Source organism: Fundulus heteroclitus, chromosome 5, assembly GCF_011125445.2.
Source record: "Fundulus heteroclitus isolate FHET01 chromosome 5, MU-UCD_Fhet_4.1, whole genome shotgun sequence".
Taxonomy (NCBI): domain Eukaryota; kingdom Metazoa; phylum Chordata; class Actinopteri; order Cyprinodontiformes; family Fundulidae; genus Fundulus; species Fundulus heteroclitus.
The window spans coordinates 43,523,175-43,550,268 of NC_046365.1; the positions used below are offsets into that span (position 1 = coordinate 43,523,175).

The following is a 27,094-nucleotide window of genomic DNA, read 5'->3' on the forward strand; positions in this document are numbered from 1 at the left end:
GCAGAAGAACCGAAGCAAGAAGGCCGGGAAGGCGAAGCCCCCCACGGTGGTAGCCGCGCTGTCCACGGAGGAGATGTCCAAGGATCAGGTGGGAGCTGCCGGGTGACGCCGGCGAGGCTAACCGGGCTCCGTTACCGTCAGCGGGTCTGCTGAGGAAATAAGAACCCGGGTTCAAACGGTCGGAACCGGGGATCGAACCCCTGAACTGTAGCGTGGTTCTGAAAGTCCGTGCTAACAGCGCCACTTGCTGGTGAGATGCAAGAACTACAGTGAGAACATTTGCTCCAGAACCAAGCCAACACCGAGGTCCAGAAGTTGGTTCTGCTATTGGTTCTAAAATGAGAAAACCTTACTGTACATTGAGGCGCCATGTTTAAATCGACGCGTTTTCATGTATAATATCTGAATATATGCAGTAATAATATGACCGAGTCAGAAATGACTGAAATTGTTCCGGACCTTTGGGCCAGCGATGGATTAACGAGCGTATATTAATTCTCGCTGCTCGTGGAATTGTTCGTTAATATGATGAAGTTGGAGCGACAGGTGACCACCGAAGCTCTAACCAACCGGCACCAGGCGGAGGAACTTTAAAAGTCCAGTCTGCCTGTAATTCACCACAGCGGTGAAAGAACCATAAAGTTCTGTTCATCAGAATATGGGTTCTGATGAGGCCCGTTCAGGTTAAGACTGGGCCCACGTTCAGACCACGTTCAGCATTAAAATGTTTTATTGGTCTTAAATGTCGTGTTTTCATTCGCTGTCAGCAGAAATCCGCAGAATAAAGAGGTGAAAACATCCGTCTGCCTGGAATGAATCTAATTCTACTCAGTGATGGAGGTACTGGAACCACTGGTCTTCATGTTCTCCTTTATTTTACGCCAGAACAGCCGACTTTATGTGAGCCATGCGGCGGTGGTGTGAGTCTCACTTTTCTCCACATAAGCAGCCTGCTTAACGGCGCTGCAGCATCGTAGGCGTCCAACCCGAGGACAGCGTCTCACACCAGACTCTCTGCTGTTAGCCTTCTAAGCTAACAGCAGAGCGGGTCACCTCTTAAAGGGACAGCGTCTCACACCAGACTCCACTGTTAGCCTTCTAAGCTAACAGCAGAGCGGGTCACCTCTTAAAGGGACAGCGTCTCACACCAGACTCCACTGTTAGCCTTCTAAGCTAACAGCAGAGCGGCTCACCTCTTAAAGCAGTAAGGAGTAACTGCAGAGCTGTGGGGGCGTTCCGACTGTGGGGGCGTTCCGACTGGGGGCGTTCCGACAGAGCGGCCATCTTAGGTCAGACCAAGGTGCTGTCAGACACAATACAAGTCAATTCAGGAAAATGTACTTTATGTTTTCAGACACTGAATCCGGTCAATTCTCACCCGTTTTCCAGATAAATCAACTGACTGAAAACGTCACCCCTTTGGGGCTACATAGGACCAATTGATTGAATTAAATGATTGTCTAACTTAATAAATTATTTCGAATTTGTATTGAAAGTAAGCAAACTTCCAGAGCTCCGTCCGAGAATGCCCGATTTTTGCTCCGCTTATGGGTGCGCAAATAAAAGGACACTAGGACACTTGTTTTTTTATTAAACAAACCATACATTGAAAAATATTGCAGAGTTACACAAAAGCATCCGAAGCTTTCGTCCGTTGAAAGGCAGGTGACAGTCCGGATTTTGAATGCCCCACACGCATATTTGTCCTTCTTTTTCAGGCTTTATGCTAGGAAGCGGATTTTTTTTTTTCCAGCTTTGCCTGGCTCCATGCAGCAAAATGTCCAATCGCCTACTCGCACGGATCTGGTTTTTACCTGTGATTACATGTAATCAGCTGTGTGACAGAAGCAGCGCTGTCAACTCTGCCTCTGTATGCTTTCTTTTTTTTCTACAGTCGCTGGTAAATTTCGTGAGTTTTTTTTTTTTTTTTTAGCTTTATTTTTGAACGTGCAGTCGCATATTTGGGGTGTTTCTCCAGTAGAAGCCCTTATCCTGACAGGACAGAATTCTATCGTAGGCTACTACATATAATAGTCATAATAGTCCTCGCGCTGTTGCTTTCTCCTGACACCGCGAGCCGGTTAATATCTGTCTGCATACAACGCCGTTATTATTACAAATCACATGTGGTCCCTAGGTAAAACTAATACCCTGCGATAGGGATTTTTTTCGTCGGGACGGATTTTTTCAGCGGGATGGACATTTTTCGTCCGTCCTGCTGAATGAAGGAGATGGAGGGAAAAAATATATGTATTGAAGTGGGCAAATCAACGAACCAATCAGCGTTTGCGTTGGCCTGTGGGCGTTCCGACAGTGGGGGCGTTCCGACAGTGGGGGCGTTCTTACGCTCTGCAGTTATACCCTTCTCTCTTAAAGGGACAGCGTCTCACACCAGACTCTGCTGTTAGCCTTCTAAGCTAACAGCAGAGGGGGTCACCTCTTAAAGGGACAGTGTCTCACACCAGACTCTGCTGTTAGCCTTCTAAGCTAACAGCAGAGCGGGTCACCTCTTAAAGGGACAGCGTCTCACACCAGACTCCGCTGTTAGCCTTCTAAGCTAACAGCAGAGCGGCTCACCTCTTAAAGGGACAGCGTCTCACACCAGACTCTGCTGTTAGCCTTCTAAGCTAACAGAGGAGGGGGTCACCTCTTAAAGGGACAGCATCTCACACCAGACTCCGCTGTTAGCCTTCTAAGCTAACAGCAGAGCGGGTCACCTCTTAAAGGGACAGCGTCTCACACCAGACTCCGCTGTTAGCCTTCTAAGCTAACAGCAGAGGGGGTCACCTCTTAAAGGGACAGCGTTCTGGAACGAAGCACCCTGAAGCTAATGTAGGATTGATCTCGGCCTTCATCTGCAGCTAACCTGCAGGTTTACTGTCCTGATGGAACCCCCTGGTCCAGATGGTCAGACGTTACCGTTGAAACGGTTCTGATCCGTAGTTCTCTGGACGGTCTGAAGGTCTTTAGCTTCAGTCCGGTGGCCAAACATCATCAGGCGAATGTTGAGGCCTCTAAGCCTATAAAGCCCGACCTGAATCATTCAGAGACAATAAAACCCCAGCCTGAGCAGGTAGGTTCTGTCAGCAGATTACAGAGAACTTAGAACAGAACCCGACCCAATTAAAGGTTGATCTGGGTTGGGTTGGAGAACGCTGCGGTCCTGAGGGGAAGACTGACCCGTGTGTCCTCCTGCAGCTGGAGGAGCACATCGTCCGCCTCCGGGAGGAACTGGACCGGGAGCGCGAGGAGAGGAGCTACTTCCAGCTGGAGCGGGACAAGATCCACGCCCTGTGGGACGTCTCCAGGAGGAACCTGGAGGAGGCGCAGGACGAGCTGAGGAACAGCGTCCGGGAGAAGGAGGAGGCTGAGGAGCGCCACCGGGTGGAGATAACTGTGAGCGGACCTGATTCTGACATCATCAGAACATTATTCTGACCTTCTCTTCAGCCCAGACCCGACTTCATCCTGACAGAACTTTGTCCTGATCCGATCCTGACCTCCAGCTGAGCTCACAGTCTAACATCTGAACTCCTGGTGGGTCCTCAGGTCTACAAGCAGAAGCTGAAGCACGTCCTCTCTGAGCAGCACAACGGCGTCTTTGAGGTGAGGACGGGCGCCGTCTCCTCTTCCTCGCTGGTCCAGAACCAGAACACCGAGGCTGAGCTGGAGCTCTGCAGAGACATCCAGAACCTGCAGGCAGACAGCAGGGAGAAGAAGCTCCAGGAGCACAGCTCCATAAAGCAGCTGAAGCTGGTGAGACCATGTTCTCCTGGTGCTGTTTGAAGGTCCTTTCTGCAGCTCACCCTCCTCTTCTTCACCAGAACCAGCAGGCGGAGCTGATGAAGCTCAGCTACGAGCACGAGGTCAGGATGCGAGGTGAGCTGGCCTTCCTCTCCACCTTCCTCCTCCTCTTCTGTCCTGCTCCATCCTCCTGCTCCTGACCTTCCTCCCCAGAGATGGAGCTGAGGTACCAGCGGAGGATGCGGTCTCTGAGGGAGACGGAGGAGAAGAGGCGGAGGTCAGCGATCGCTGAGGTGGAGGACCGCATGAGGAGTCGCGTGGAGTCTCTAAAGGAGGAACATGGCCGAGTCCTGCGGAGAGGAGAGGAGTATTTCTCCCAGACCCAGGAGAAGCAGCAGGAGGAGCTGAACAGGTGGAAGGTACCAAAGCATCCCAGACGGGTCAGAACCTTCATTCCAGACACAAATTCCTGGATTCTCCGCTTGTCTGCGCAGGAGGACATGAAGAAGCTGCAGAAGGAGGAGGTGAAGTGGGACAGAAACATGTCAGCAGCTCAGCAGGAGAACCGACGGCTGAAGGAGACTCTGCAGGAGGTCCAGCAGCAGATCCCCGAGCTGCAGCGACAGCTGCAGGAGTGCAGGCTCTCCAAGGACTCGGTGGAGGTACGTTGGAGGCTCTGAAGCCTCAGCTGGGAGCAGAAAGCTGCAGGAAACATCTGGAAGCTCTCCACCATCAAACATCTGCCTCCAGCTGAGGTTCAGGCTCTGAGATGATGAAGATGATGTTTGTGCTGAGCAGAGGTCCCGGGCTCAGAAGAAGCTGGTTGAGAAGGAGCTGAGAGATCTGACGGTGGAGCACGAGCTGCTCCTGCAGGCCTTCCAGAAGGTAAAGCGTCTCCATGCTGCTGCTCTCCTCCGTCCTCCGTGGCCCACAGCCAGCTGACGCCTCCAGGTCTTCCTGCAGGTCCAGCAGGAGCGCGACGAGCTGCTGAAGAGACAGAGGGAGAGCCTCCTGGACGTCCAGCAGAGGAGCGGCCTGAAGAAGATGCTGCTGCAGAAGAAGCTGGCTGCGCTGACAGAAGCTCTGGAGAAGAAGGAGGCGCAGCTCAGCGCCGCGCTGTCGGTCTGCAGCAGCGAGCCCACGGCGCGCAGCAACGCCGCCACCAAGCTGGAGGTAAGTCCACCGGCTGGAGGAGCAGAACTTCAGCTGGAGGAGCAGAACTTCAGCTGGAGGAGCAGAACTTCAGCTGGAGGAGCAGAACTTCAGCTGGAGGAGCAGAACTTCAGCTGGAGGAGCAGAACTTCTCCAACAACTGCTCTGTTTGCAGGAGATCCTGGAGTCCAAACGGGTCAGCCTGGAGGCGCTGCAGCAGGACCTGGCCCAGGAGAACCAGCAGCTGAAGGCTTCTGGACCCGCCCAGCCGGACCAGTGACTGAACCAGAACCTGGACCAGACGTCGCTCCTGTTCGCTGAGGGCAGCAGCACATCTGGTTTAATTACGCTCATCTCCAGCTGAGGAACTCGGATCCCAGAACCAGGAACCAATAAACCATGTTTTTAAGTTTCCACCACAGAGGCGTGAAAATATTCCTCCTGAAGGATCATCTCAACCTGAGAGGTTCCTGAACCTGAGAGGTTCCTCAGACTGAAAGGTTCCTCAGCCTGAAAGGTTCCTCAGACTGAAAGGTTCCTCAGCCTGAAAGCTGCTCTTAGTGACGAGACGTTCTCCTCGTTCTCAGAGCATCTCAGGCCTCCAGAGCTGCTGCTGATACATGAGAGGAGGAGAGAGCTGATTGGCTGATCCTCCTGAACAGAGACAGCTGATTGGCTGATCCTCCTGAACAGAGAGAGCTGTGTTATGGAAACACATAATCAGTTTTTTGTTAATCATGTATTTTTCTTAAAGCAGTAAAGAGTTACTTAAGTTTTAAATAATGTGGTTAAACTGTGTGGCTTGGAGTGAAAAGAGGACGGAGTCTGCAGACTCACTAACAGGTAATAAATTCATTCAACCGTCTCAGGGATATTAGGCAAAGTGGGAGTTTTATGGGTTTTACGGGGTGAAAGCTTTTTGTTGTTCTTGATGCTTATCTTAGTAAACTCCTAGAACATCTGGCAGAAATGTATCAAGAATCTGGAGTCCTGTTGCCCCCCCCTTACACAGTGAGGGCCCCGGATATTAAAAGTGCGCCCCTGGGCGGTTCTGAACAGACACGCTTACATCCAGCGTGGACTTCGTGTTTTACTACGTGAGCTTTATGGTAACGCTGTGTTTGTCTCCCCTTGGAATTCCAATTGTAATAAATATATTTATATTCTAAGTGTTCTGATAATTGTTTTCTTCCTTTGCTGCCAAATCTATGATGCAGGTGAGGCGGGCCGTAGTGAAAGAGACAGGAAGAACTAGAGGCCGCCTTATCAGCTGATTGGCTGCTCCACCTGAACAGGAAATGAGCTCAGAAACTTCAACAATGATTATGCAGCTAAGATAAACTTTATCATCTCCATGGAGGGAAATTAATTAATTTCAGCGACTCGACAGGTTAAAGGCGGCTCTAGTGGATAAATAAATAATAGGAAAAGTGTTGGATAATCATGAATAAAAGTAGATAAATGTGCAGATTATTGTGCTGACAATAGGACAGAGTAGAATTTTTATATAAGTAATTCACCCAAAAATAATCTATTTTTATTATAGCCGGTGTAAACTGGGCCTGGAGGTGCTGCTCTAATGTTTTCTTCCATTTTCATGTAAACTTTTGCTTTAAAGCCGACTCAGTGCTGCCCCCTGCAGGCCCACAGCCGGGTAGGCGGAGCCTTTGAATTTTCCTATTGGTGCAATTAGTACACGTTACTTCATCATCATCATCATCATCATCATCCTCACATATCAAAGCGTCAGTCAGAACCGACCCACTGCCTCCATTTATGACCCAATTAATCTGCTTCATGTTTCCATGAATGAGAAGTTTTATCCCAGCGCTGCGGGTTTGATTCCCGTTATCATTGTCATGGAAACTGTGAACACACCGTAGTAATTTAGTAATGAGTTAATTTTAACTTCACATATAAAGATTGTTCAACAAGTCATTCATTAACTTAACGACTGTGTTGAACAATCTATATTTTTTTCCCTTAGACGTGATATCTTGTAACAAAGCGGTAAACTTGTAGGATAACGGTGAGTTTGAAAATGAAGAAGTTTCCTGTTATGCCAGCAGCTCGTCTGTCATGTAGCTGCTAAGCTACCGGCATGAAAAAGTTCTGGTGCCGCCAAGGATTCCCATCCAGGAGGTTCTGCTGACCCACCAGAACCGCTGGATTCCTGTGAGAACATCAGCAGAACTTGTTGAGCTTTGAGCCCCAAAAACGCTTCAAACCTATAAATAATAAAAATTGACACATTTTACATAAAAATACATGAAACACTTTTTTATTCCAGTTTCAGTTTTTATCAATAATCTATTATTTAACCCTCCACCAGGTTTAAAGCCGACCAATCAGCTCCCAGCAGGCTTAGCCCCGCCCACTTTTCCCTCCTAGAGAATATTCAGGTTTAATAAATGATTTCTAGATTGAATAATTTAGGGTTTCTTCGCTGATCCCAGCTGCTGGTTCTGACAGAACAGAACCTGGTTCTGGTGAGCTTCACTTCCAGAGGAGCTGATGAGAATGCAGGCATGGTAAACGGACCAGGAAGAGACGGGATTTATTCTGGTTCTGATTTATTCTGGTTCTGATGGACCGCTCCATCCTGGTCTGAGCTGTGTCCAACAGAACCAGAGTAAACAGCCCAGACACCGTAGATCCTCAGCAGGTCCACATTAGATGAGCCTGAAAGGAGCTCAGACCTTCGGCGCCGTCGGCCCAGAGACCCGTTATGGTTCTGATCAGTTTAAAGTCAGTTTCACCTTCATGAACAAACCAACTGCAGGATTTATTCTGATGGGATCCGGCAGGAACCAAATAAATATCTTAAAGTTTATGACAGAGCGAAGCTGCAGAACCTCTGAAATGTTCTGGACCTGACAGCACCAGTCCGTGAACCCGTCCTGCAGAACCCTCCGTTGCTCTGCTGAGCCGCAGGTTCTGCCTCCATCCTCAGCCCAGTTCTGGGTTTCCTTCAGCCGGTACCGTGGCTGCTGGACTCGAAGACGCCCTTCTTGAAGAACGGAGAGAAGTCGCAGACGTCAAACTTGGACAGACGGAAAACTCCGTCCTCGTCGGCTCTGAGAGGAGAACCGGAGGAGAAGAGCATGACCCGGAACAGGTTCCTGAGGTAGCGCTGTGGACGACACAAAGGTGGATCATCTCAGAACTCAGCAGAACTCAGAGGAACCAAAAGGTGAAGATTAAAGTTTGGGCCCAGTTCTAAAAGTAGAACAGGAGGCAGAACCGGAGAAGACTGGACAGCGGTCCGGTTCACAGTAACTAGAACTAGTCGTTAGTTACTGAGCTCCTCCTTGGCCTGGATGTTTGGACTTAGAACTACAACAGAACCATAACCCTACAGTTCTACTACAAGAACACTGAACTGGACCTGATTCTTTGTTCTGCTCATGAGTTTGGATCATTTATGGCGGTTCTGAGGAGAGTTTGGGCTCGAGAACCACTTTCAGGGTTAGCTTTAATCTAAAAAGGTTCTAGTTTCTGAACAGAACCACTTCCTGTTTGGGCCGGATCACACAAACATTGAAAGTGTTAACTGGTTTATTCTCTGTGGAAAACAGAACCGTCAGAAATGACTTCAATAAGGTCCGGTATCATTTACCGATCCGTACATCTGACAGAACCAAACAGGGCCAAAGTCAAACCAACCCGCCGTCTAACCGGGTCCGGTTCAGGTTCTGATTATCCATAGAAATCAGTCGTACTTCCAGGTGAGCGCGGCGCTCCGACACCATCCGCTCGTCCCGGTTTCCAAACAGCTTCTTTGGAGGAAACTCCAGAGCCGCCAGCTGGAAAACAAAGACCACGCTCAGACGGTCGGTTCTGATCCAACAACTATTCCTGAAGCCAGAACCCAAAGCGGCTCACCTCCGGATATTTGCCCCTCAGGCTCTTGTGCATTTCTCTGAAGCGAGAGTAGCGTCTGAACACGGTCCAGGTCTCGTCCATCACGGAGATCTGGTGAAGACAAAGAGTCAGAGTGAGTGGACCAGGAGGAAGACCTCAAACATCTGGACCCAGAAGAACCAGGAAACCAAACATCTGGACCCAGAAGGACCAGGAAACCAAACATCTGGACCCAGAAGGACCAGGAAACCAAACATCTGAGATCCACAGCTAGGTTCTGATGGTGGAAACCGTTAATCAGCAACATTTACTACCTTTCATCTACAGCAGTTTATTGGTTTAGTTTTATGTTTTGATCCTGAGGAGAAAACTTCAGAAAATGAATCCATTAATGAACGAACAGTGAAACTGTCCAGTTTAAATTGTCGTTCTAACTGTCCTGGCCAACATTATGAGGAGCGTACCTGGTTTTATTCACACTAAACTGGGACAAAATGACATCAGCAGGAAAACAGGAAGTTCTGTGGAGACAAACGCTTTCAGAATGAAAATGGATCCGATAAGTGAAGCCAACCCATCAATCAACACCTGAAATGACACCTGACCTAAATCAAGTACAGCGCCACGGCTATAAAGTGTAAATGCAAACCTGTGGCATCTGTGAAGGCATGAAGGAAACGTTTAATAAATCCGACATAGGGAGGTTTGCTATAGTGGTTCCTCTGGAAAAATGAACAAAACATAAAATCTTTGGAGCCTCGCCCAAATATTCCTTAAAATAAACATTACAAAACGCCACAAGACTCTTGAAGAAACAGGAGAGGCTTCAGACTCTTTAGCTCCACTCCTTCACTATAACTGGTCCACAGAGGTTTTAGTGGGCAGATTTGTGTGTCTTTCACCTCAAAAAAGGAAATAAAACTGCTGATTTCCTTTGGTCATAAGAATCATTGTGAACATGTACCTTTGTGCTTGGCTCAATAAAACGAGGAGAAAATGGGCTGAACGGTGTCCTTGTGCCTCATAAGCTCCTAGAGCTGACAGCTTCCTCTTTGCCAACATAATGACGTTCAGATAAAAGAACAGATCAGCGCTGAAGGAATTTACACGTTTAATGAGCCACGGGTGTCTGCAGCTCCCTGTGCACCAAGCAGCCGTGACTGGCAGTTTTGTAAGGTGCGTTACACACGGACATTACTTTACCGGGACACAGCGGACAAAGACGGCTCACCCTGCAGTTCCACTGAATGAGGAAGTGGATCATGCATGTTAGTGGCGTATTGCTCCGAACAGAACAATACGCCAGTAAAGTGGCGTACCTGCTCGTTAATAACCTAACCTTGTTTTCTTTGGATCTATTATGGGTGAGTTCAAAGACTCCCTGCCTGATGATCGGATCCAGACTGACGGGGAGTCGGTGCAGCGAGCTAGGCTCTGCACATCTAACAGCTTATTTATTGAGGAAGGCGTACCGCCCTCATCCATCCCTCCACCCTGTCAGTGCTCTGCCTTCACCCTCATTCTGACGCTTCCTCTGGTCCTCACAAAAGCCTTTTAGTAATCTTCAGTTTTAAAACGTACCAGTTTGCTGTTTCTCACGCCCTGCCGTTGTTTTCATAGCACTGAAACGGTTTAAATGGACACTTTATGCTAGCTGTGCTCAGCTGACTCACCTTCACCTCGAACTCAAAGTGCTCGTCCTTGCCCTGCCCGCGGAGGACGTAACGAGGAATGCTAACTTTGACGGGATCCTTGGCGCCGTCGCAGCTCGTCCCGGCCGCCCGGGGCATCAAGCGCTGCAGGAGAAATCATCCAAACCAGACGGAAAACAGAAGGAAAGAGGAGCAACGGTAAAAGATTGGCTCTGAACAGGCTGGTTATAAATTAGGAGGAAATACCAACCAGTTTGTAAAAGACGCCACAAGAGGCCAGGATTCAAACTGAATCTAAATCTTTATTTAGTTTTAAATCAATAACATATACATTGTGCAAAATACAACAGTCACAGTTATTTCCCATCATGACTACATTAGTAAAGTGACATCATCATCCCTCCTGGTTAATATTAATAAACATCTTAACTTATCTTTGGTTAGCAGCTTGTTTTTATTGCACTAATTACACATTTATTTAGTCTGATTTCAATGTGACAAAAGCTTAAAAAGGTTAAAAACATTTAAAATGTAACTCCTGTTAATCTTCCTCTGAAGACGGATCTGTCCTAAAAGTGACGGCGGCGATGCGGCGCGTTCCCGCGGTCTGGTGAAGTCCACCTTCAGACGCACACGTGTTTTAGGAGCATCTGAGCCTCTGAGGAGCAGCCGAAGGTCAGTTTCCAGGAGTCACAGCGACCGCCTGAGGACGACGCGTCGGCCGAGCCCCGCCTCCACTCCGCCCGCCGCTTCACGGCTCGCCTGCTGCGGTTGGTGAAGACCACGTCCACGCAGAAGCAGGACTCGCTCCTCCTGACCAGCAGGCACCGGATGTCTGAACGCCTGCGCAGCTGCAGACCTTTGAACTGAGGCTGAACGGGAACCCGGCTGGACCCCCGCGGCACCGGATGAAACACGCCGTCCTCCTGGAGAAGAGCAACGTGGGTGTCCGTCAGGAGGAACTGGACCAGAGAGTCCTGCTGGACGGCGCTGGGGCCCGCCACCCTGACGCTGGTGTAGAGCAGAGGACGGATGTCCCCCAGAGAAGGTCGGTTAGGACCATCCATGTTCCCGTGGATGATGTAGAGCAGGTCTGCAAGGACCCGCTTGAATCTGGACGTGACCTTCAGACCGCTGTGTACGAGAACATCAGGAACGCTGGAGGTCCAGTCCAGAGACAGAGACATGAGGTCTCCTGAGATCAAGGGGTGAGTCTCAGTCTCCTCAGAGACCTTCCCAGGACAGCAGGCCTTCAGGACGGCCTTGCAGAAGTCCTGCGTCAGCTCCTGGTTGTGAGTGAAGACAGCCAGAACCGAATCCTCACTACAGCCCATCAGACGGACATGCTGCCCCGCCAAACTGATCTGGACCTCCTTGATTTCGCTAAGGTCCAAATGGTGGAAAAGTCTGAGGGCGTCTGAAGAGTCAGCGGAGACTGCCGTTAGGCTCTGCTCTGACAAGAGGAGGCAAGCTGCTTTTGGACTGGGCTGCTCAAAGCTGGCCGCTCTGAGCCAGAAGACGCTCAGAATCTTGGTAACGGGTCTCGGAGGCGACAGAGATTCAGTTTTCGCCACGATCTGCTGGGACGAGAGACCACGCAGTTGTGCCAGCGCTGGTGGCAACTCAACCAGGCCCTGATAAAACTGCTCTGGACGGGGGTCCTCTGTGCCGGTGTTCCTGACTGCGGACACAGAACCTTTGGGCCATTCTGACACTGCATTCAATCCTTCAGAACCACCAAGGGGGCCGGACCTGGACAGATCCACCACAGTAACTTTGTTTTCCAGAGCAGGGTGCGGCTTTGGTTGCTGGACCAGCGGAGGATCTTTGGACATCATGGTGACGTACTGAGACACGGCGTGCTTCATGTCGTCCACTCCCACGTTTCGGATGAAGTCTCGTGTGCCCTGAAGTCGCCTCTCTGCGTCTTTATAAGCATCCGAAAGCTTTCCTGTAAAGTAGCCCAGAACATGGCTCCTGTTTGCGTCACTCGGATCTTGACTGGACTCTAATTCTGGGCTCTGAAACTTGGTGGACTGGTTCTTGGGAAGCTCAGCTTCCTCCGCTCTCCATGGGTAGAGGGTTTGGTTCTTAACTTTAGCAACATAGTCCCACAGGTTTCTCCTTGCCGCCGCCATGTCCACCAGGTTTTCACTTGCTTCTCGTCCACGGTGTCCACCACCCGCGTCATGGCCGTCCTGCGTACCGTCTGCCTGTGAAATCTCGGGTCCATCTGACCCCCATGGGTGCAGGGTTTGGTTCTTTGCAGCACCCTCCCAAATGTTCGAGGAGACCTTCTCTAGAGCTCGATCTGGTTGCTGTCCCGTTTCACCGTCGCCGGCAGGCGTACTGGACCCTCTGCCAGCGCCGGGTAAACCAGACGCGTGATCCCTGGGCAGCTCAGAGTCCTCCGCTCTCCACGGGTACCGTGTTTGATTCCTAACTTTGGTGACGTACTTCCAGACAAAGCTCCTTCCAGGCGACGCCCTCGCTGCAGCATCGCCGCCCTCTGGTTCCGGGTCCTCCCTCGCTGGCGTTACGGCCTGCTTGGAGCTTCTTCCAGCACTCAGCCAGCCGAGCAGCTCAGAATCTCCTTCAGCCCAGGGTTGCAGAGTTTGGCTCTTGACTTGAGCAACATAGTCCCACAGGTTTCTCCTGCCTGTTGGCTCCGTTGCTACAGACGTTTCTGGTTCTGTGTCTGTTCTTCTAGAACTCAGCCACTTCAGCAGTTCGGACTCTCCATCGGTCCAGGGCTGCAGAGTTTGAGAAACATTGTCCCAGATATGGCCCCAGCCAGTCGCCGGCCTTCCTGCGTCTTTTCCTTGTTCTGATTGGTCTTGGTTGGAGCCCATAGAGTCTCTACCAGAACTCAGCCACTTGAGCAGTTCGGACTCTCTGGTGGTCCACGGATACAGAGTCTGGTTCTTGACTTTAGAGACGTAATCCCAAATGTAGCTGCTGTTGGTCAGCTGCTGCTTTGCTGCAGCCTCTTTGTCTTGTTCCAGCTCTTCACCACCTTGCAGCTTTGGGCTCGCATCGTCGTCATTTTGCTCTTCTGGACCGTTGACGGAGTCTCTTACATCTGGCTCAGAGACGGTCAACTCATTGCCAGAGCTCTGCAGCTTTACCAGCTCAGACTCTTCTGCTCTCTCCTCTTCACCAGTTTGATTCTTGATGTTTTCAAGCTCCAAACTGTGGCTCTTGTCTGACATGTCTTGTTTGGAGTCGTGCTCAGAGTCGATGGAATCAGGAGAACTTGAACGCTCCGACTCTTCTCCTGTCTTCTGGTCGTGGGTTTGAACTTTATCCAGGTCTGAGACTTTGTTAGCTTCCTCTTGCTCAGACCAAATGAACTCCTTGCCAGAACCTTGCAGGTTTGACCGGTCCAACTCGTCGGTGTTGCTGCTGTGAATGCTTTGAGCTCGGTTCTTAACGTTTTCCAGCTCCTCCACTACGTGACGGATGTTCTCAGATGTTTTCTCTGCTTCTGGCGTCTCTGAACCGTTGATTTCCTCGTCGCACTCTCGCTTGGAGCCGTCAGAGCTTTGCAGCTTCAGCAGTTCTGGTTCTTCGTCTCTTTCTGGTTCACATGTTTGATTATTGATCGTTTTCTCTGAGTGGGAATTAAACGGTTTGTTCAACATGTTCTGATCTTCACAATCAGAGTAGAGGTAATTGTGGTCACTGCTGATGTTCTTGTCGCCACTCAGGCTGTTGGTTGCTCGGCTTTTGTAACAACAGTCCGGTCCGCAGACGGCTTTAAGCCCCTTTCCTGCCAGCATGTTCACTTCTCCTTCCCACCATTTTTCTTTGTCCAAAACTTTTTCAATCAAGATTTCCTCTGAGGATTCCAGACGTTTTTCTGTCTGAGGCGCCAGGAGGTCATTCTTTGGTTCTTCAAACACGTTCTGGACGTCAGGGAGGAAACTTTTCTCAAACCCCGGAGAGCCCAGGAGGTCAGACCAGCAGGTGTTCTGTGTGCACAAGGGGGAAGTCCGTGACTACATCGGCAAGAAGGACGCAATGTGTGCGAATTAAAGTCCATGATCCACCCAATGAGAATCACTGTCCCATCACCAGGTGCACAGGTGAGACACGGGAGATTTAAAGTGACAGCGTGAAGGCATGCAAATTAGGAGGAGTTCAGGATTCATAATGACTTCCATGAGTTCTGATCCACAAACCTTCAGGAAACCTTCAGAAACACCAACGTCGTTCATTTAACGTTTTTTCTAAACAGTTCTTTTCTCGCAGCAGAACAATTAAACTTGAATCTTTTCTAAAAACAACAATTATGGTAGAACTTGTCGACCCAAAGTGAATTTTCACAGCGGGTCAAAAGTATACATACAGGGTCAAACACCCAGAGTACAGTACTGGGCCCAGTGCTGATCATCAGGCTGAAGAATCTGGACGTTCTCACTTTGAGGAAAGCACCAGTATGACCAGCAGAGTTGGTTCCTTTCATTAGGAGGAACCGGTTTGGGTCTTTTCCAGATGGAGAAACATCTAAATTTAGTTAAAAATTTGTTTTACTTCTATCCAGTTTGATAAACCGATTTAGAAATGTCTCCTAAAGACTTCCTCAATGCAGAGAATATCCTTCCTGGGTCTTTACTGAGAACTCTGGACTCCCCGATTGTTCTGAGACGACCCGCTAGACCTAGAAGAAGTTTCAGGGACTGTATGTAAACATCTGAGCCTGTCTGAGGACTCGTCTCACCAAGAAAAACACTTCTGGTAAAACCTGGCTGGACCTGGCAGAACCCGGGAGAACGCCTCTGGGATCATCGTGGCTAGCAGCTCCTGAATGACCGTTATTATCATAATTAGTAATTAGCATAATTAGCATAATTATCATAATTAGCCGTGCAGCAGCGCCACCTGACAGAACCTTGATGTGCTGCTGCAGCCCGACCGGACCGGTCCAGCTGACGTAGCTCCAGTAAAGGAGCCGCTCACATTTTCTCTGCTTTCTCACAGCTGGAGAACACCGACGTTCCAACACTAACGGCAGAGACTGAAGGTTCTGGTCCTGATCAGCGAAACCACCAGGAGTGGATCTGGGTCTGGTTCTGGGCTTCAGGGCAGGACTCCTCCAGCCGGGTTTGGACCCACTCAGCACCACAAAGAGAAACGGCACCAGGAGCCGATCCGACCGCTGACTACACACAATCACTCCGCACGACCACAGAGAAACCAGGGGATGAAATTCTGCAGAACCAGCGCCGGTTAGAGAGCGACCCGAGCCCGGTTCGCTCAGAATGGACCAAAACTGCAGGAGAACCGGGGCCCGTTCCTCAGGGATCTGGTCCAGTGTTTGGACCAGGAGACGGCGCCGATCGTTGGCTGGAGCCGTTTGTTAAGATGCATCTTAGAAACATCTGAGTTGCTTTTGACTAAGTTTACCTTTAAAAAGTGCCGAGGCTGCAGTCTGAGGTCAGAGCCTTTAAAGACGGAACGGGTCGCCCATCGTTCCCAACCGCATTATTCTAGCTGCTGGTACCAGACAGGCCCGGTTCGCAGAACGCTGCCGCCGGCCCATCCGACCCAAACTAAAACCATTTCCTGGTTTAGCTTCTCTTCAAAGCTTTGTTGACTTAAAGGCCCGGACCAAACCTGCTGGTACCAGCAGCCGGAGAACCTGAGAGGAACAGACTGGACTAAAGCGGACCTGCGGCTAGAAGACAGAAGCTCATCTGGTTTAAACCAATTAAGTTCATGCATGTGAAGACGGATTCCATGCAGAGTGAAGGAACGGCAGCGATGCCTCACCTCGTACTTCAGCCTCCGTGGGTTTACGTTCTGCAGCTTTTCATCGTCCTGAAAACAATAAACACTAAATAAAAACTAAATAAAAACTAAATAAAAACTAAAAAAACTAAATAAAAACTAAATAAAAACTAAATAAAAACTAAATGAAAACTAAATCACCAGCTTCATAAAACATAAACAGCTTTAAATCAGCAGATTCCTGTTGATTAATGTCAGATTATGGTTTCAGAGACGAGGAGGAGGAGGAGGGATGACGATCCAACAGAAAGGAGGAAGTTAAGGGAAGCATCATCAGAACCTCATGCAGAACCAGAACCGGGGCAGGCTGCTGGTTCTGGTCTTACCTCAGCGGTTAAGCTAACAGAACTAGTGTCGCTAACTTCCTGGTCGTCCTGCAGGGTTGAAGAGCTGAGGATCAGTTCTGCTTCTAAAACTGCAGGGTCCAAACTCAGGGTTCAGAACCGCTGCCGTTCACTACAACTCAGATCTGCGACCCGCAGAGGTTCTGCCGGGTCAAAACAGGAACGTACCCCGAGAGACTCGCAGGACAGCGACAGATCCACGCTGCCGGTGCCGTTCAGCAGGTTCATCTTCCGGATCCGCCGCTGGACCTCCTCCTCGATGTAGGCGTTGATCCTGCGGGGGAACCAGAGCGTCAGCGACCCGTTTACGTGGACCCGTCTACCTGGACCCATCTACCTGGACCCGTCTACCTGGACCCGTCTACCCGGACCCGTCTACCCGGACCCGTTTACCCGGACCCGTCTACCCGGACCCGTCTGACCCGTCTACCTGGACCCGTCTACCCGGACCAGTTTACCTGGACCCGTCTACCCGGACCCGTCTACCCGGACCATTTACCCGGACCCCGTTTACCCGGACCTGTCTACCCGGACCCCGTCTACCCGGACCCCGTCTACCCGGACCCGTCTACCCGGACCCGTCTACCCGGACCCGGTCTACCCGGACCCGTCTACCCGGACCCCGTCTACCCGGACCCCGTCTACCCGGACCCCGTTTACCCGGACCCCGTTTACCCGGACCCGTCTACCTGGACCCGTTTACCTGGACCCCGTTTACCTGGACCCGTCTACCTGGACCCGGTTACCCGGACCCCGTTTACCCGGACCCCGTTTACCTGGACCCGTCTACCCGGACCCCGTTTACCCGGACCCCGTTTACCCGGACCTGTCTACCTAGACCCCGTTTACCTGGATCCGTCTACCCGGACCCCGTTTACCTGGATCCGTCTACCCGGACCCGTCTGACCGGTTTACCTGGACCCGTCTACCCGGACCCGTCTACCCGGACCCCGTTTACCCGGACCCCGTTTACCCGGACCTGTCTACCTGGACCCCGTTTACCTGGATCCGTCTACCCGGACCCCGTTTACCTGGATCCGTCTACCCGGACCCCGTTTACCTGGACCCGTCTACCCGGACCCCGTCTACCCGGACCCCGTCTACCCGGACCCCATCTACCTGGACCCCGTCTACCTGGACCCCGTCTACCCGGACCCGTCTACCTGGACCAGTCTACCTGGACCCGTCTACCTGGACCCCGTTTACCCGTTTACCCGGACCCCGTTTACCCGGACCCGTCTACCTGGACCCGTCTGACCCGTTTACCTGGACCCGTCTACCAGGACCCGTCTACCTGGACCCATCTACCTGGACCCGTCTACCTGGACCCGTCTACCTGGACCCGTGTGGGCGGCACCAGAACCAGGAGCCTACCTGTCGTCAGAGAGCGACAGCAGCGTGTTCAGACTCTGGATGTGGCCGACCGGGGAGCTGCTGCGGCCCGACTTCTCCTCGCCGCAGACGGACTGGTTGCGGTTCTGGTTGCGGTTCTGGTTCTCGCCCTCGCTGATCCTCTGCCGCAGCTTCTGGATCTCACGCTCCACCCTGCAGAGCAGAACTGGCCTTAGAGCCCCACAGACAGCAGCGGGCGGCAGAAGGGAACCAGAACCGGGCCCTGACCTGTGCTGGTCCAGCTCGCCGGGACAGCGCTGCTCCTCGGCGTCGGGCTCCAGGGAGGCGCTGCGCCTCAGGGCGGAGTGCCTCCTCTCCAGCCGGGCCACCGCCTGCTCCATGGCCTCCCGCTGCTGCTTCTCCTGGGACTCCAGGATCTCCTTCTCCTTCCTCCTCACCTTCTCCTCCTGCCGCGCCACGTTGGCCGTGAACTCGTACGTCTCCTGCAGCTGCTGCAGCTGCTGCGCCCCGTGCCAGTGGAGGTGCAGCTTGTCCTCCTTGTCCTCCAGCTCCTTCTCCACCTGGAACAGCGTGTTGTCCAGGCCCGGCGGCGCCTCCTGGTTCTGGTTGCTCCCCGCGGCGCTGCGCTCCAGCACCTCCGCCGCCCGCTGCTTCTCCTCGGCCAGCGCGGGGAGGAGGCCGCCGGCCAGGTTGGCCAGCTGTCGCTCCTTGAAGTGCAGCCGGTGCTCCGCCTGCCGGAGGAGCTGCTCCTCGTGGCCGGCGGCCGTGGCGTCCTGCGCTCCTCTCTGCTGCGCCTCCTTCAGCTGCTGCTGCCGCTCCTTCAGTCCGCGGGCGAGGAGCAGCAGCGTGCTCTTCTCTGCGGCCACCTCCTCCTCCAGCAGCTCCTTCTGCTGACGCAGCCCCTCCTCCAGCCTTCCCAGCTCCCTCACCTGCGCCTCCTTGAAGGCCGTGTACTGCTTCTGCACGGCTCGCGCCTCCTTGCTGGCGTCCTCCACGTCGGTGCGCTCGGCGGCCTCCTTGGCCCGGAGGAGCGCCTCTCTGATGTCCGTCAGCGCCCGGCGCTCCTCCTCCAGGCGCCGGACGTCCTCCCTGGTCCGCAGGGCGGCAGCCGCCTCCTGTTTCTCCCTCAGCTGCTCCTCCAGCCTCCCGACCAGGCTAAGCTGCTCCCGCTCCTGCTCCTCCAGCCGCCGCCGCTCCATCTCCAGCCGCACCTGCTGCTCCTCGCGCTCCTTCTTCAAACGCTCCAGCTCGCGGTAGATCTCCGTCTGCTCCGCGGCCTCCTGCTGCCGCCGCTTCACCTCCTGCTCCTCCGCCTCTTCCTCCTCCTGCTGCAGCTTTCTGCGCTGCAGCTCCACCTCCTGGACCTCGGAGCGCCGCTCCTCCTCGAAACGCTCCTTTTCAGCCAAGAAGTCCCGCAGGCGGCTCTCGATGTCTTGGCTGCGGCGGCGCAGGCTCTCCTCCTGACGGAGGATCCGCTGCTGCACCTCCTGCGACTCCTTGCGCTGACTCTCCACCTCCTGCTGGAGGCGCTCCAGCTCCGCCTTCTCGCTCAGCTGCTTGGCCTCCATGTCTTTGATCAGCCTCCTGCAGAAACACAAACCCGGAGGCGTTCTGGGTCAGCGGCGGGTCGCACGGTGCCGCCGACCTTCATCGTCGGCTGATGAAGACCACGGCGTGTGGACAAAATAAAAATAAAGCCTTTAAGTGTTTGACTGAGAACGTTTAGGTTCTACGTTAACTGAAGCCCTCAGAACATCGTGCCCTGGGTTCTGTCTGACAGGAGGAACTGGTCTAATTACATCGTTACCTGGTTATCATCTTTAACTCGTTATCATTACCTCGTTATCATAGTTAACTCGTTATCATCGTTAACTCGTTATGATTACCTTGTTATCATAGTTAACTCGTTATCATCGTTAACTTGTTATCATTACCTCGTTATAGTTAACTCTTTATCATCGTTAACTTGTTATCATTACCTCGTTATCATAGTTAACTCGTTATCATCGTTAACTTGTTATCACCGTTAACTCGTTATCAGCGTTAACTCGTTATCAGCGTTAACTCGTTATCAGCGTTAACTTGTTATCAGCGTTAACGAATTATCAGCGTTAACGAATTATCAGCGTTAACATCGTTAACTTGTTATCATTGTTAACTCGTTACCATTACCTCGTTATCATTGTTAACTTGTTATCATTAAGTGGTTATCATCGTTAACTCGTTATTGTTACCTCGTTATCATTGTTAACTCGTTATCATCGTTAACTCGTTATCATTGTTAACTCGTTATCATTGTTAACTCGTTATCATCGTTAATGAGTTATCACTGTTAACATCGTTAACTCGTTATTGTTACCTCGTTATCATTGTTAACTCGTTATCGTTAACTCGTTATCATTGTTAATGAGTTATCATCGTTAATGAGTTATCACCGTTAACATCGTTAACTCGTTATCATTGTTAACTCGTTATCATTAGCTTGTTATCATTGTTAACTCGTTATCATTGTTAAGTGGTTATCATTGTTAACTCGTTATCGTTATCATCGTTACCTCGTTATCGGCGTTAACTAGTTATCATTACCTCGATATCATCGTTAACATTATCATTTTTGACTCGTTATCCATAACTCGTTATTGTTATCATCGTTAAGTGGTTATCTACGTTAAGTGGTTATCATCGTTAACTTGTTATCATCGTTATCGTTATCATCGTTACCTCGTTATCGGCGTTAACTCGTTATCATTACCTTGTTATCATCGTTAACTCGTTATCATCGTTGACTTGTTATCATTATCATTGTTGACTCGCTATCCTTAACTCGTTATTGTTATCATCGTTATTGTTAACTCGTTATCGTTAACTCGTTATCATTACCTCGTTATCATTATCATTGTTGACTCGCTATCCTTAACTCGTTATTGTTATCATCGTTATTGTTAACTCGTTATCGTTAACTCGTTATCATTACCTCGTTATCATTGTTAACTCGTTATCATTGATAAGTGGTTATCATCGTTAACTCGTTATCGTTATCATTGTTATCGTTATCATCATTACCTCGTTATTGCCGTTAACTCGTTATCATTACTTAGTTATCATTGTTAACTCGTTATCATTATCATTGTTGACTCGTTATCCATAACGCGTTATTGTTATCATCGCTAAGTGGTTATCATCGTTATCGTTATCATCGTTACCTCGTTATCGGCGTTAACTCGTTATCATTACCTCGTTATCATCGTTAACTCATTATCATCGTTGACTCGTTATCATTATGATTGTTGACTCGCTATCCTTAACTCGTTATTGTTATCATTGTTATCGTTAACTTGTAATCGTATTGTCGTTATCATTGTTAACTCGTTATCATCGTTAACTTGTTATCATCGTTAAGTGGTTATCATCGTTAACTTGTTATCGTTATCATCATCATTATCGTTAACTCGTTATCATTCTTAACTTGTTATCATTGTTAACTCGTTATCATCGTTAACTTGTTATCATTGTTAACTCGTTATCATCCTTAACTTGTTATCATTGTTAACTCGGTATCATCATCAGCTGGACCAAAGCAGAGAGCTGCTGCCTTCAGGAGAAAGAGGCGGGCTCACGGGAAACAGCAACCAATCAAAATGCCCCATATTAACCAGGCTTTATTTTAAAGCTAACAAGTACTTTAAATAAATTTGTACTTCAACTAAAATGTTCTATTAGCTTCAGAATGAAAAGTTCTGATCACTAAATCCATCTCAGCTGATTATTTCCCTCCCAGAAACTTAATTTTCTACTCAGTTCATCGTCTCTAATCAGCCTTTTAAACAATATATATTGATGATAGAACAAAAAGGTCAATAGAATAACAGTTTTCCTTCCTTTTGCATTCTAGCATGTAGATTAATGTTACATCATTATTCCTCTCAGCCAATCACAACGCAGACCCAGGAACGCTCCATCACCAAGCTCCGCCCCCTTCAGAGGTCAGAGAGCACTTTTTAAAATAGTTGTAGTTTTGGTAAAAACTTTGTTGAATAAAGGATTGAGTTTGATTTCAGTGTTTGTGTCTGTCTCTAAAAACAGGTTGCTAAGCAACAGCATCAAACAGCCACGGCTGCACTTTAAATAAATGTTTTGAATTTGTTGATAATTAATGATCTGATTTCTATCTGACCCATGAACTCCTTCCCAGCATGCAGCTCCAGGTGGAGAGTTCAGGGTTCCTTCACCTGGAACGTTCCAACCTGCAGAGAAAGAACCCGCTGGGAACCGAAGCTCCTACCTTTTCATCTCCAGCTTCTCCAGCTCTTCTCTCTGCTGCCGCTCAAACTCCAGCCTGAGGAGACAAACAGCGATTAGCTCCTCCTGCTGCTCCTCCTCCTCCTCCTCCTCCTCCTCCTCCTCCTCCTGAGCTCACAGCACGAGACGCGGGGCGGAGGCGAAGACAGACAGGTAGACAGGTAGACAGGCTTCAGGTGAGACTGCAGGCAGACGGGTTCTAGTGATGGTGAGGATGAAGCAGCAGGCGGATGAAGTCACACAGAGACAGACGGGGGGGGGGGGCGCCTTTGGGTCAGAACGGGACAGACAGGAAGTGGACGACCGGTCTACCTGAGGATCTACCTGAGGAGGACGGGGGGGCCCTTCTGAGTGAAGAGACTGCCGACAGGACAGGGGACAGCGTTAGAGAGGTCCAATAATCAGAACCGTTCTAGTGGAGCGACCCGACGGACGCTGGAGAACACTTCCTGGTTCTGGTTCTGCTTCCATCAACAGATTTAACAGTTTAACAAGCAGGAAATGATCGACTGATGCAGAAAATCCCTTAAATGAAGCTGGAGGCAGAGGCCGGTTCTGTTCAGGGCCCGGTTCTGTTCAGGGAGCCGGTTCTGACCAGGGCCCGGTTCTGTTCAGGGAGTCGGTTCTGACCAGGGCCCGGTTCTGACCAGTGCCCGGTTCTGTTCAGGGCCCGGTTCTGACCAGGGCCCGGTTCTGTTCAGGGAGTCGGTTCTGACCAGGGCCCGGTTCTGACCAGGGAACCGGTTCTGTTCAGTGAGCTGGTTCTGTTCAGGGCCCGGTTCTGACCAGGGACCGGTTCTGCAGAACCACAGAATAAAACCCATTCCAGTGAACGACGTGATGTTCCATAAACTGATGAAAAACTAAAAGTTTAACTTTTATTTTGTTTCTTTTGCTGAATTATTTTATTGTTATTTTTTATTTTTTTATTTTCTCTCTAAAATTCAAACATTTCTGACACTTTTTAAAAGCGACTACAGAACCGACCCAGAACCCGGAGCAGAACCGGGACATGAAATCATCAGACGGTGAGAAATAAATCCACCCGGGATACTGGACCTACAGAACCGCACGTCCAGGTTCTGTACAGAACCTGCTCTCAGTACCGGGTCTGGATCCAAACACGGAGGCCTGTGGTTCTGCTAAGGAGCACTTTGGGTCATCTTCACTGTTGGTTCTGGTCTCATGTCCTCCATAGATTCTGTTCTGGGCCTCTCTACCCGTCCTCCAGAACCTGGACCCTGAGGCCTCTGGCTTCTCTCGGATCCAGAAAGCCCAACAGGCCCAGAACAGATCTTACCAGAACCTTTCCTGATCCGGAACCAAGAACCATGCAGAATAAATGAATCTGTTTCACTTTCTGAGGATGTTCTGACCCAACGAGGAGCAGCTGTGGGACCAGAACCCTGGCAAACCCGACCAGAACCCGGTTCCTACAGAGAGTTCTGCTGGACTCACCCCGGGTTGTAGAGCATGACGGTGGAGAGGTTCTCGCAGGACCTGGACAGGTCCGTCATGGAGAGGCTGAAGGAGGACAGGAGGCCGCTCTGAGGAGAAAGCTCAGTCACCACCGTGGCGCCGGTACCGGTACCGCTGCCGGTACCGCTGACGGTACCGCTGACGGTACCGCTGACGGTACCGCCGGGCTCTGAACTCACCTTCCGCTTCTCCCTCAGCTTGGCTGCCTCCTTGGGATGGTTGAAGCGGAACATGTTGGTCCGGCCGAGCAGAATAACGGCTCCTGGACCACAAACAGAACCCATTAATAGCTCAGCGCGGTCCAGAACCGGCCCAGAACCGGCCCAGAACCGGCCCAGAACTGCGCCGGCGGGTCCCTCACCTTGGTTGAGCTGCGACGGCGCCGTCACCAGAACCCCGTTGACCGAACACTGAGCTCCGCCCAGCGGTACCAGCGTCACCGTCCCGTTCTGGTTCTCAAACACGCAGTGCTCGCTCTCCAGGTCCAGACCGTGCAGAACTGCAGCAGAACAGAACCGGTAAGAGGAGCAGAACCGGAGCCGGAGGCGGCGCCGGACCCGCCTACTCACCGATGTCCTGCTCGCTGGACGCGTCCTCCCGGCCCACGTAGGTCCGTCCCTCCTGAGGGGAGACAAAGCAGAGGTTCCTGAGCAGCACTTCGGACCGGACCAGAACCTTTCTGACCGAGCAGCGGCGGCGCCACCTTCAGGTGGTACAGGATGATGCCGGTGCTGAGCAGGTCGTCGTCGATGCCGATCAGGTGCGGCAGCTCCGAGTCCAGAACCACGCCGATCCCCTCCTTCCTCAGCGCCAGCGTCTCCTCCTGCAGCGACCAGAACCGTCACAACACCGCTCACACGGGCCCACACAGAACCGGCCCGGTCCGCAGTCTCACCTTCAGGATGTTCTGGGTCTCGTTCCACTTGTTGGTCCACTCTTTGGTCAGCTCCAGAACCTGCAAACAAAAACCACCCAAGGTCCGTTTAGCCCGGTTCTGGTCACAAAGGTCCAGAACTTTGCAGATCTGAAGGAAGCACCGGAGGATTTACGCCTCCGTGTTCCGGTTCTGGTTCCCGACCCGGTCTCCGTGTGGAGAACTCACCCGGGCCTCGTTCTGGTGCAGCTTCTCCTCCATGCTCAGAGCGGTGGGCGAATCCAGCAGAGCGATCTGACGGTCCAAACAGAACCAACAGAACCGCCGTTACATCAGAACCAACACACAGTCCATCAGTGGAAACTTGTCTTAGTTTCTGGTGCTGATTGGACCCCAGGAATGGATCAGAACCAAATGCAGTGAAATTAGAACGTCATGAGGTTCCACTTATTATTCTAAACTAGTTTACAGAGAGAAGCAGGAATAACGAGGCGCGCTGGTTTAGTGGAAAGTTAAGTGGAAGGAAGATCTCAGCAGGAACCGAGCAGACAGACCTCCTCTGCAGGCCGACCCAAACTGAGCAGAACCCATCAGGGGTCTGCAGCCCGCCTGTGATGAGCAGGTGTGCCGCGGCTCACCTGGTTCCCCTGAACCAGCAGCGCCTTCAGCCGGGCGATCTCGGCCCGCAGCTCCCGGATCAGCCGCACGTTGCAGTCCTCGTTGATGGTGGGCTTGTTGATGATGTTCTTGGCCCGGTTAGCGTAGCGCAGCGTGCTGAGCGTCTCGCCGTAGTTCACGTCCGCGGGGGAGACGGCTGCGGGGCGACAGGGGAGACGTTACTATGGCGACGGCAGGGGGGGGGGATGGGGGGGGGGGGTTCCTGAGCTCACTTGCGATCATGATGGTCTTGGAGTTCCCGCCCAGGCTGTCCTTCAGCAGCCACGTCAGCACAGAGTCTCTGTAGGGAACAAAGACCGCCTTCTTCTTCAGGCCGGGGTTCCCGCCGTCCTGCGCCATGTCAGCTGGAGGAACCAGAGAACCGGGTCGGTCAGAACCGGGCGGTCAGAACCGGGTCGGTCAGAACCGGGCCGCACCACCAGAACCCTTCAGCGCTTTCTTACCCAGAGCAGAGATGACGTTCCCCAGCGTGACGAGCGACTTGTTGATGTTGCCGCCCTCCTTCAGGCGGACGCCGGTGGCGCCGGTGGCCTCGGCTCGCTCGCTGCCGGCCAGATCCACCAGATGGATCTTACTGACCGTCTCACTCGGCATCTCAGCGTCAAACTTGGCCTGAAAGGAGGCAGAACGTCAATCAGACACCAGGACCGTGTTCTCCAAGGTTCCTCAACCTGAAAGGTTCCTGAACCTGAGAGGTTCCTGAACCTGAGAGGTTCCTCAACCTGAGAGGTTCCTCAGCCTGAAAGGTTCCTGAACCTGAGAGGTTCCTCAGCCTGAGAGGTTCCTCAGCCTGAAAGGTTCCTGAACCTGAGAGGTTCCTGAACCTGAGAGGTTCCTCAACCTGAGAGGTTCCTGAACCTGAGAGGTTCCTGAACCTGAGAGGTTCCTCAGCCTGAAAGCTGCTCTTAGTGACGAGACGTTCTCCTCGTTCTCAGAGCATCTCAGGCCTCCAGAGCTGCTGCTGATACATGAGAGGAGGAGAGGGAGCTGATTGGCTGATCCTCCTGAACAGAGGGAGCTGATTGGCTGATCCTCCTGAACAGAGGGAGCTGATTGGCTGATCCTCCTGAACAGAGGGAGCTGATTGGCTGATCCTCCTGAACAGAGGGAGCTGATTGGCTGATCCTCCTGAACAGAGGGAGCTGATTGGCTGATCCTCCTGAACAGAGGGAGCTGATTGGCTGATCCTCCTGAACAGAGGGAGCTGATTGGCTGATCCTCCTGAACAGAGGGAGCTGATTGGCTGATTGTTAGAGAGGTTCGTTTCCTCCACTGTTCAGGTGGATCAGCCAATTATTAATATGTAGATAAGATAAACTTTATCATCTCCATAGGAGGGAAATTAATTTGTTTCAGGCTCTAGTGACATAATTGTTATTAAGGATAAATAAATAGGAAAAATGTTGAATAATCAGGAATATTCGTCAGCACAGAACTTTATGGCCTTTTTGCATCTTTATGTTGCACTGCCAACGTTTCTGAACTTTTAATTCAATTCAATTCAATTTTATTTATATAGCGCCAAATCATGAAACATGTCATCTCAAGGCACTTTACAAAGTCAAGTTCAATCATATTATACAGATTGGGTCAGATTATACAGATTGGTCAAAAATGTCCTATATAAGGAAACCAGTTGATTGCATCAAAGTCCCGACAAGCAGCATTCACTCCTGGGGAACCGTAGAGCCACAGGAAGAGTCATCTGCATTGTACATGGCTTTGCTGCAATCCCTCATACTGAGCAAGCATGAAGCGACAGTGGGAAGAAAAACCACCCATTAACGGGAAGGAAAAACCTCCGGCAGAACCGGGCTCAGTATGAACGGTCATCTGCCTCGACCGACTGGGGTTACAGAAGA

General features: G+C 51.1%; 2 protein-coding genes across 10 annotated transcripts in view; one reads left to right on the plus strand and one right to left on the minus strand.

Moving 5' to 3' along the window:
- The window catches only part of LOC110367107 (dynein regulatory complex subunit 4), a 26,478-nt gene extending 220 nt beyond the window's left edge, over window positions 1-26,258 (plus strand). Inside the window, exons 2-11 of one of the 2 annotated variants that reach the window (XM_036137674.1) lie at window positions 1-88; window positions 3,199-3,396; window positions 3,550-3,756; window positions 3,825-3,879; window positions 3,958-4,163; window positions 4,239-4,406; window positions 4,543-4,629; window positions 4,708-4,917; window positions 5,072-5,362; window positions 26,115-26,258. The exon at window positions 1-88 is cut by the window's left edge and continues 2 nt beyond it. In XM_036137674.1, coding sequence (XP_035993567.1) covers window positions 1-88; window positions 3,199-3,396; window positions 3,550-3,756; window positions 3,825-3,879; window positions 3,958-4,163; window positions 4,239-4,406; window positions 4,543-4,629; window positions 4,708-4,917; window positions 5,072-5,176 — 1,324 coding nt within the window. In that variant the 3' untranslated portion in view covers window positions 5,177-5,362; window positions 26,115-26,258. Of the gene's footprint in view, window positions 89-3,198; window positions 3,397-3,549; window positions 3,757-3,824; window positions 3,880-3,957; window positions 4,164-4,238; window positions 4,407-4,542; window positions 4,630-4,707; window positions 4,918-5,071; window positions 5,363-5,430; window positions 6,120-26,114 lie in introns of those variants that run through there. The other variant, XM_036137673.1, reaches the window with a different exon arrangement.
- Window positions 7,149-27,094, minus strand: part of kif16ba (kinesin family member 16Ba) — a 26,144-nt gene continuing 6,198 nt past the window's right edge. The window contains exons 8-28 of one of the 8 annotated variants that reach the window (XM_036137668.1): window positions 25,676-25,844; window positions 25,445-25,576; window positions 25,193-25,368; window positions 24,783-24,848; window positions 24,576-24,635; window positions 24,384-24,503; window positions 24,250-24,301; window positions 24,042-24,179; window positions 23,860-23,942; window positions 23,660-23,748; window positions 22,526-22,561; window positions 22,185-22,238; window positions 18,170-19,486; window positions 17,924-18,094; window positions 16,718-16,823; window positions 16,532-16,579; window positions 16,188-16,235; window positions 10,434-10,556; window positions 8,782-8,871; window positions 8,619-8,702; window positions 7,149-8,029 (exon numbers count right to left, since the gene is read on the minus strand). In XM_036137668.1, the coding sequence (XP_035993561.1) occupies window positions 7,868-8,029; window positions 8,619-8,702; window positions 8,782-8,871; window positions 10,434-10,556; window positions 16,188-16,235; window positions 16,532-16,579; window positions 16,718-16,823; window positions 17,924-18,094; window positions 18,170-19,486; window positions 22,185-22,238; window positions 22,526-22,561; window positions 23,660-23,748; window positions 23,860-23,942; window positions 24,042-24,179; window positions 24,250-24,301; window positions 24,384-24,503; window positions 24,576-24,635; window positions 24,783-24,848; window positions 25,193-25,368; window positions 25,445-25,576; window positions 25,676-25,844 (3,324 nt within the window). In that variant the 3' untranslated portion in view covers window positions 7,149-7,867. Of the gene's footprint in view, window positions 8,030-8,618; window positions 8,703-8,781; window positions 8,872-10,433; window positions 10,557-10,694; window positions 14,387-16,187; window positions 16,236-16,531; window positions 16,580-16,717; window positions 16,824-17,923; window positions 19,487-22,184; window positions 22,239-22,525; window positions 22,562-23,659; window positions 23,749-23,859; window positions 23,943-24,041; window positions 24,180-24,249; window positions 24,302-24,383; window positions 24,504-24,575; window positions 24,636-24,782; window positions 24,849-25,192; window positions 25,369-25,444; window positions 25,577-25,675; window positions 25,845-27,094 lie in introns of those variants that run through there. The other 7 variants (XM_036137671.1, XM_036137672.1, XM_036137670.1 and 4 more) reach the window with 7 other exon arrangements.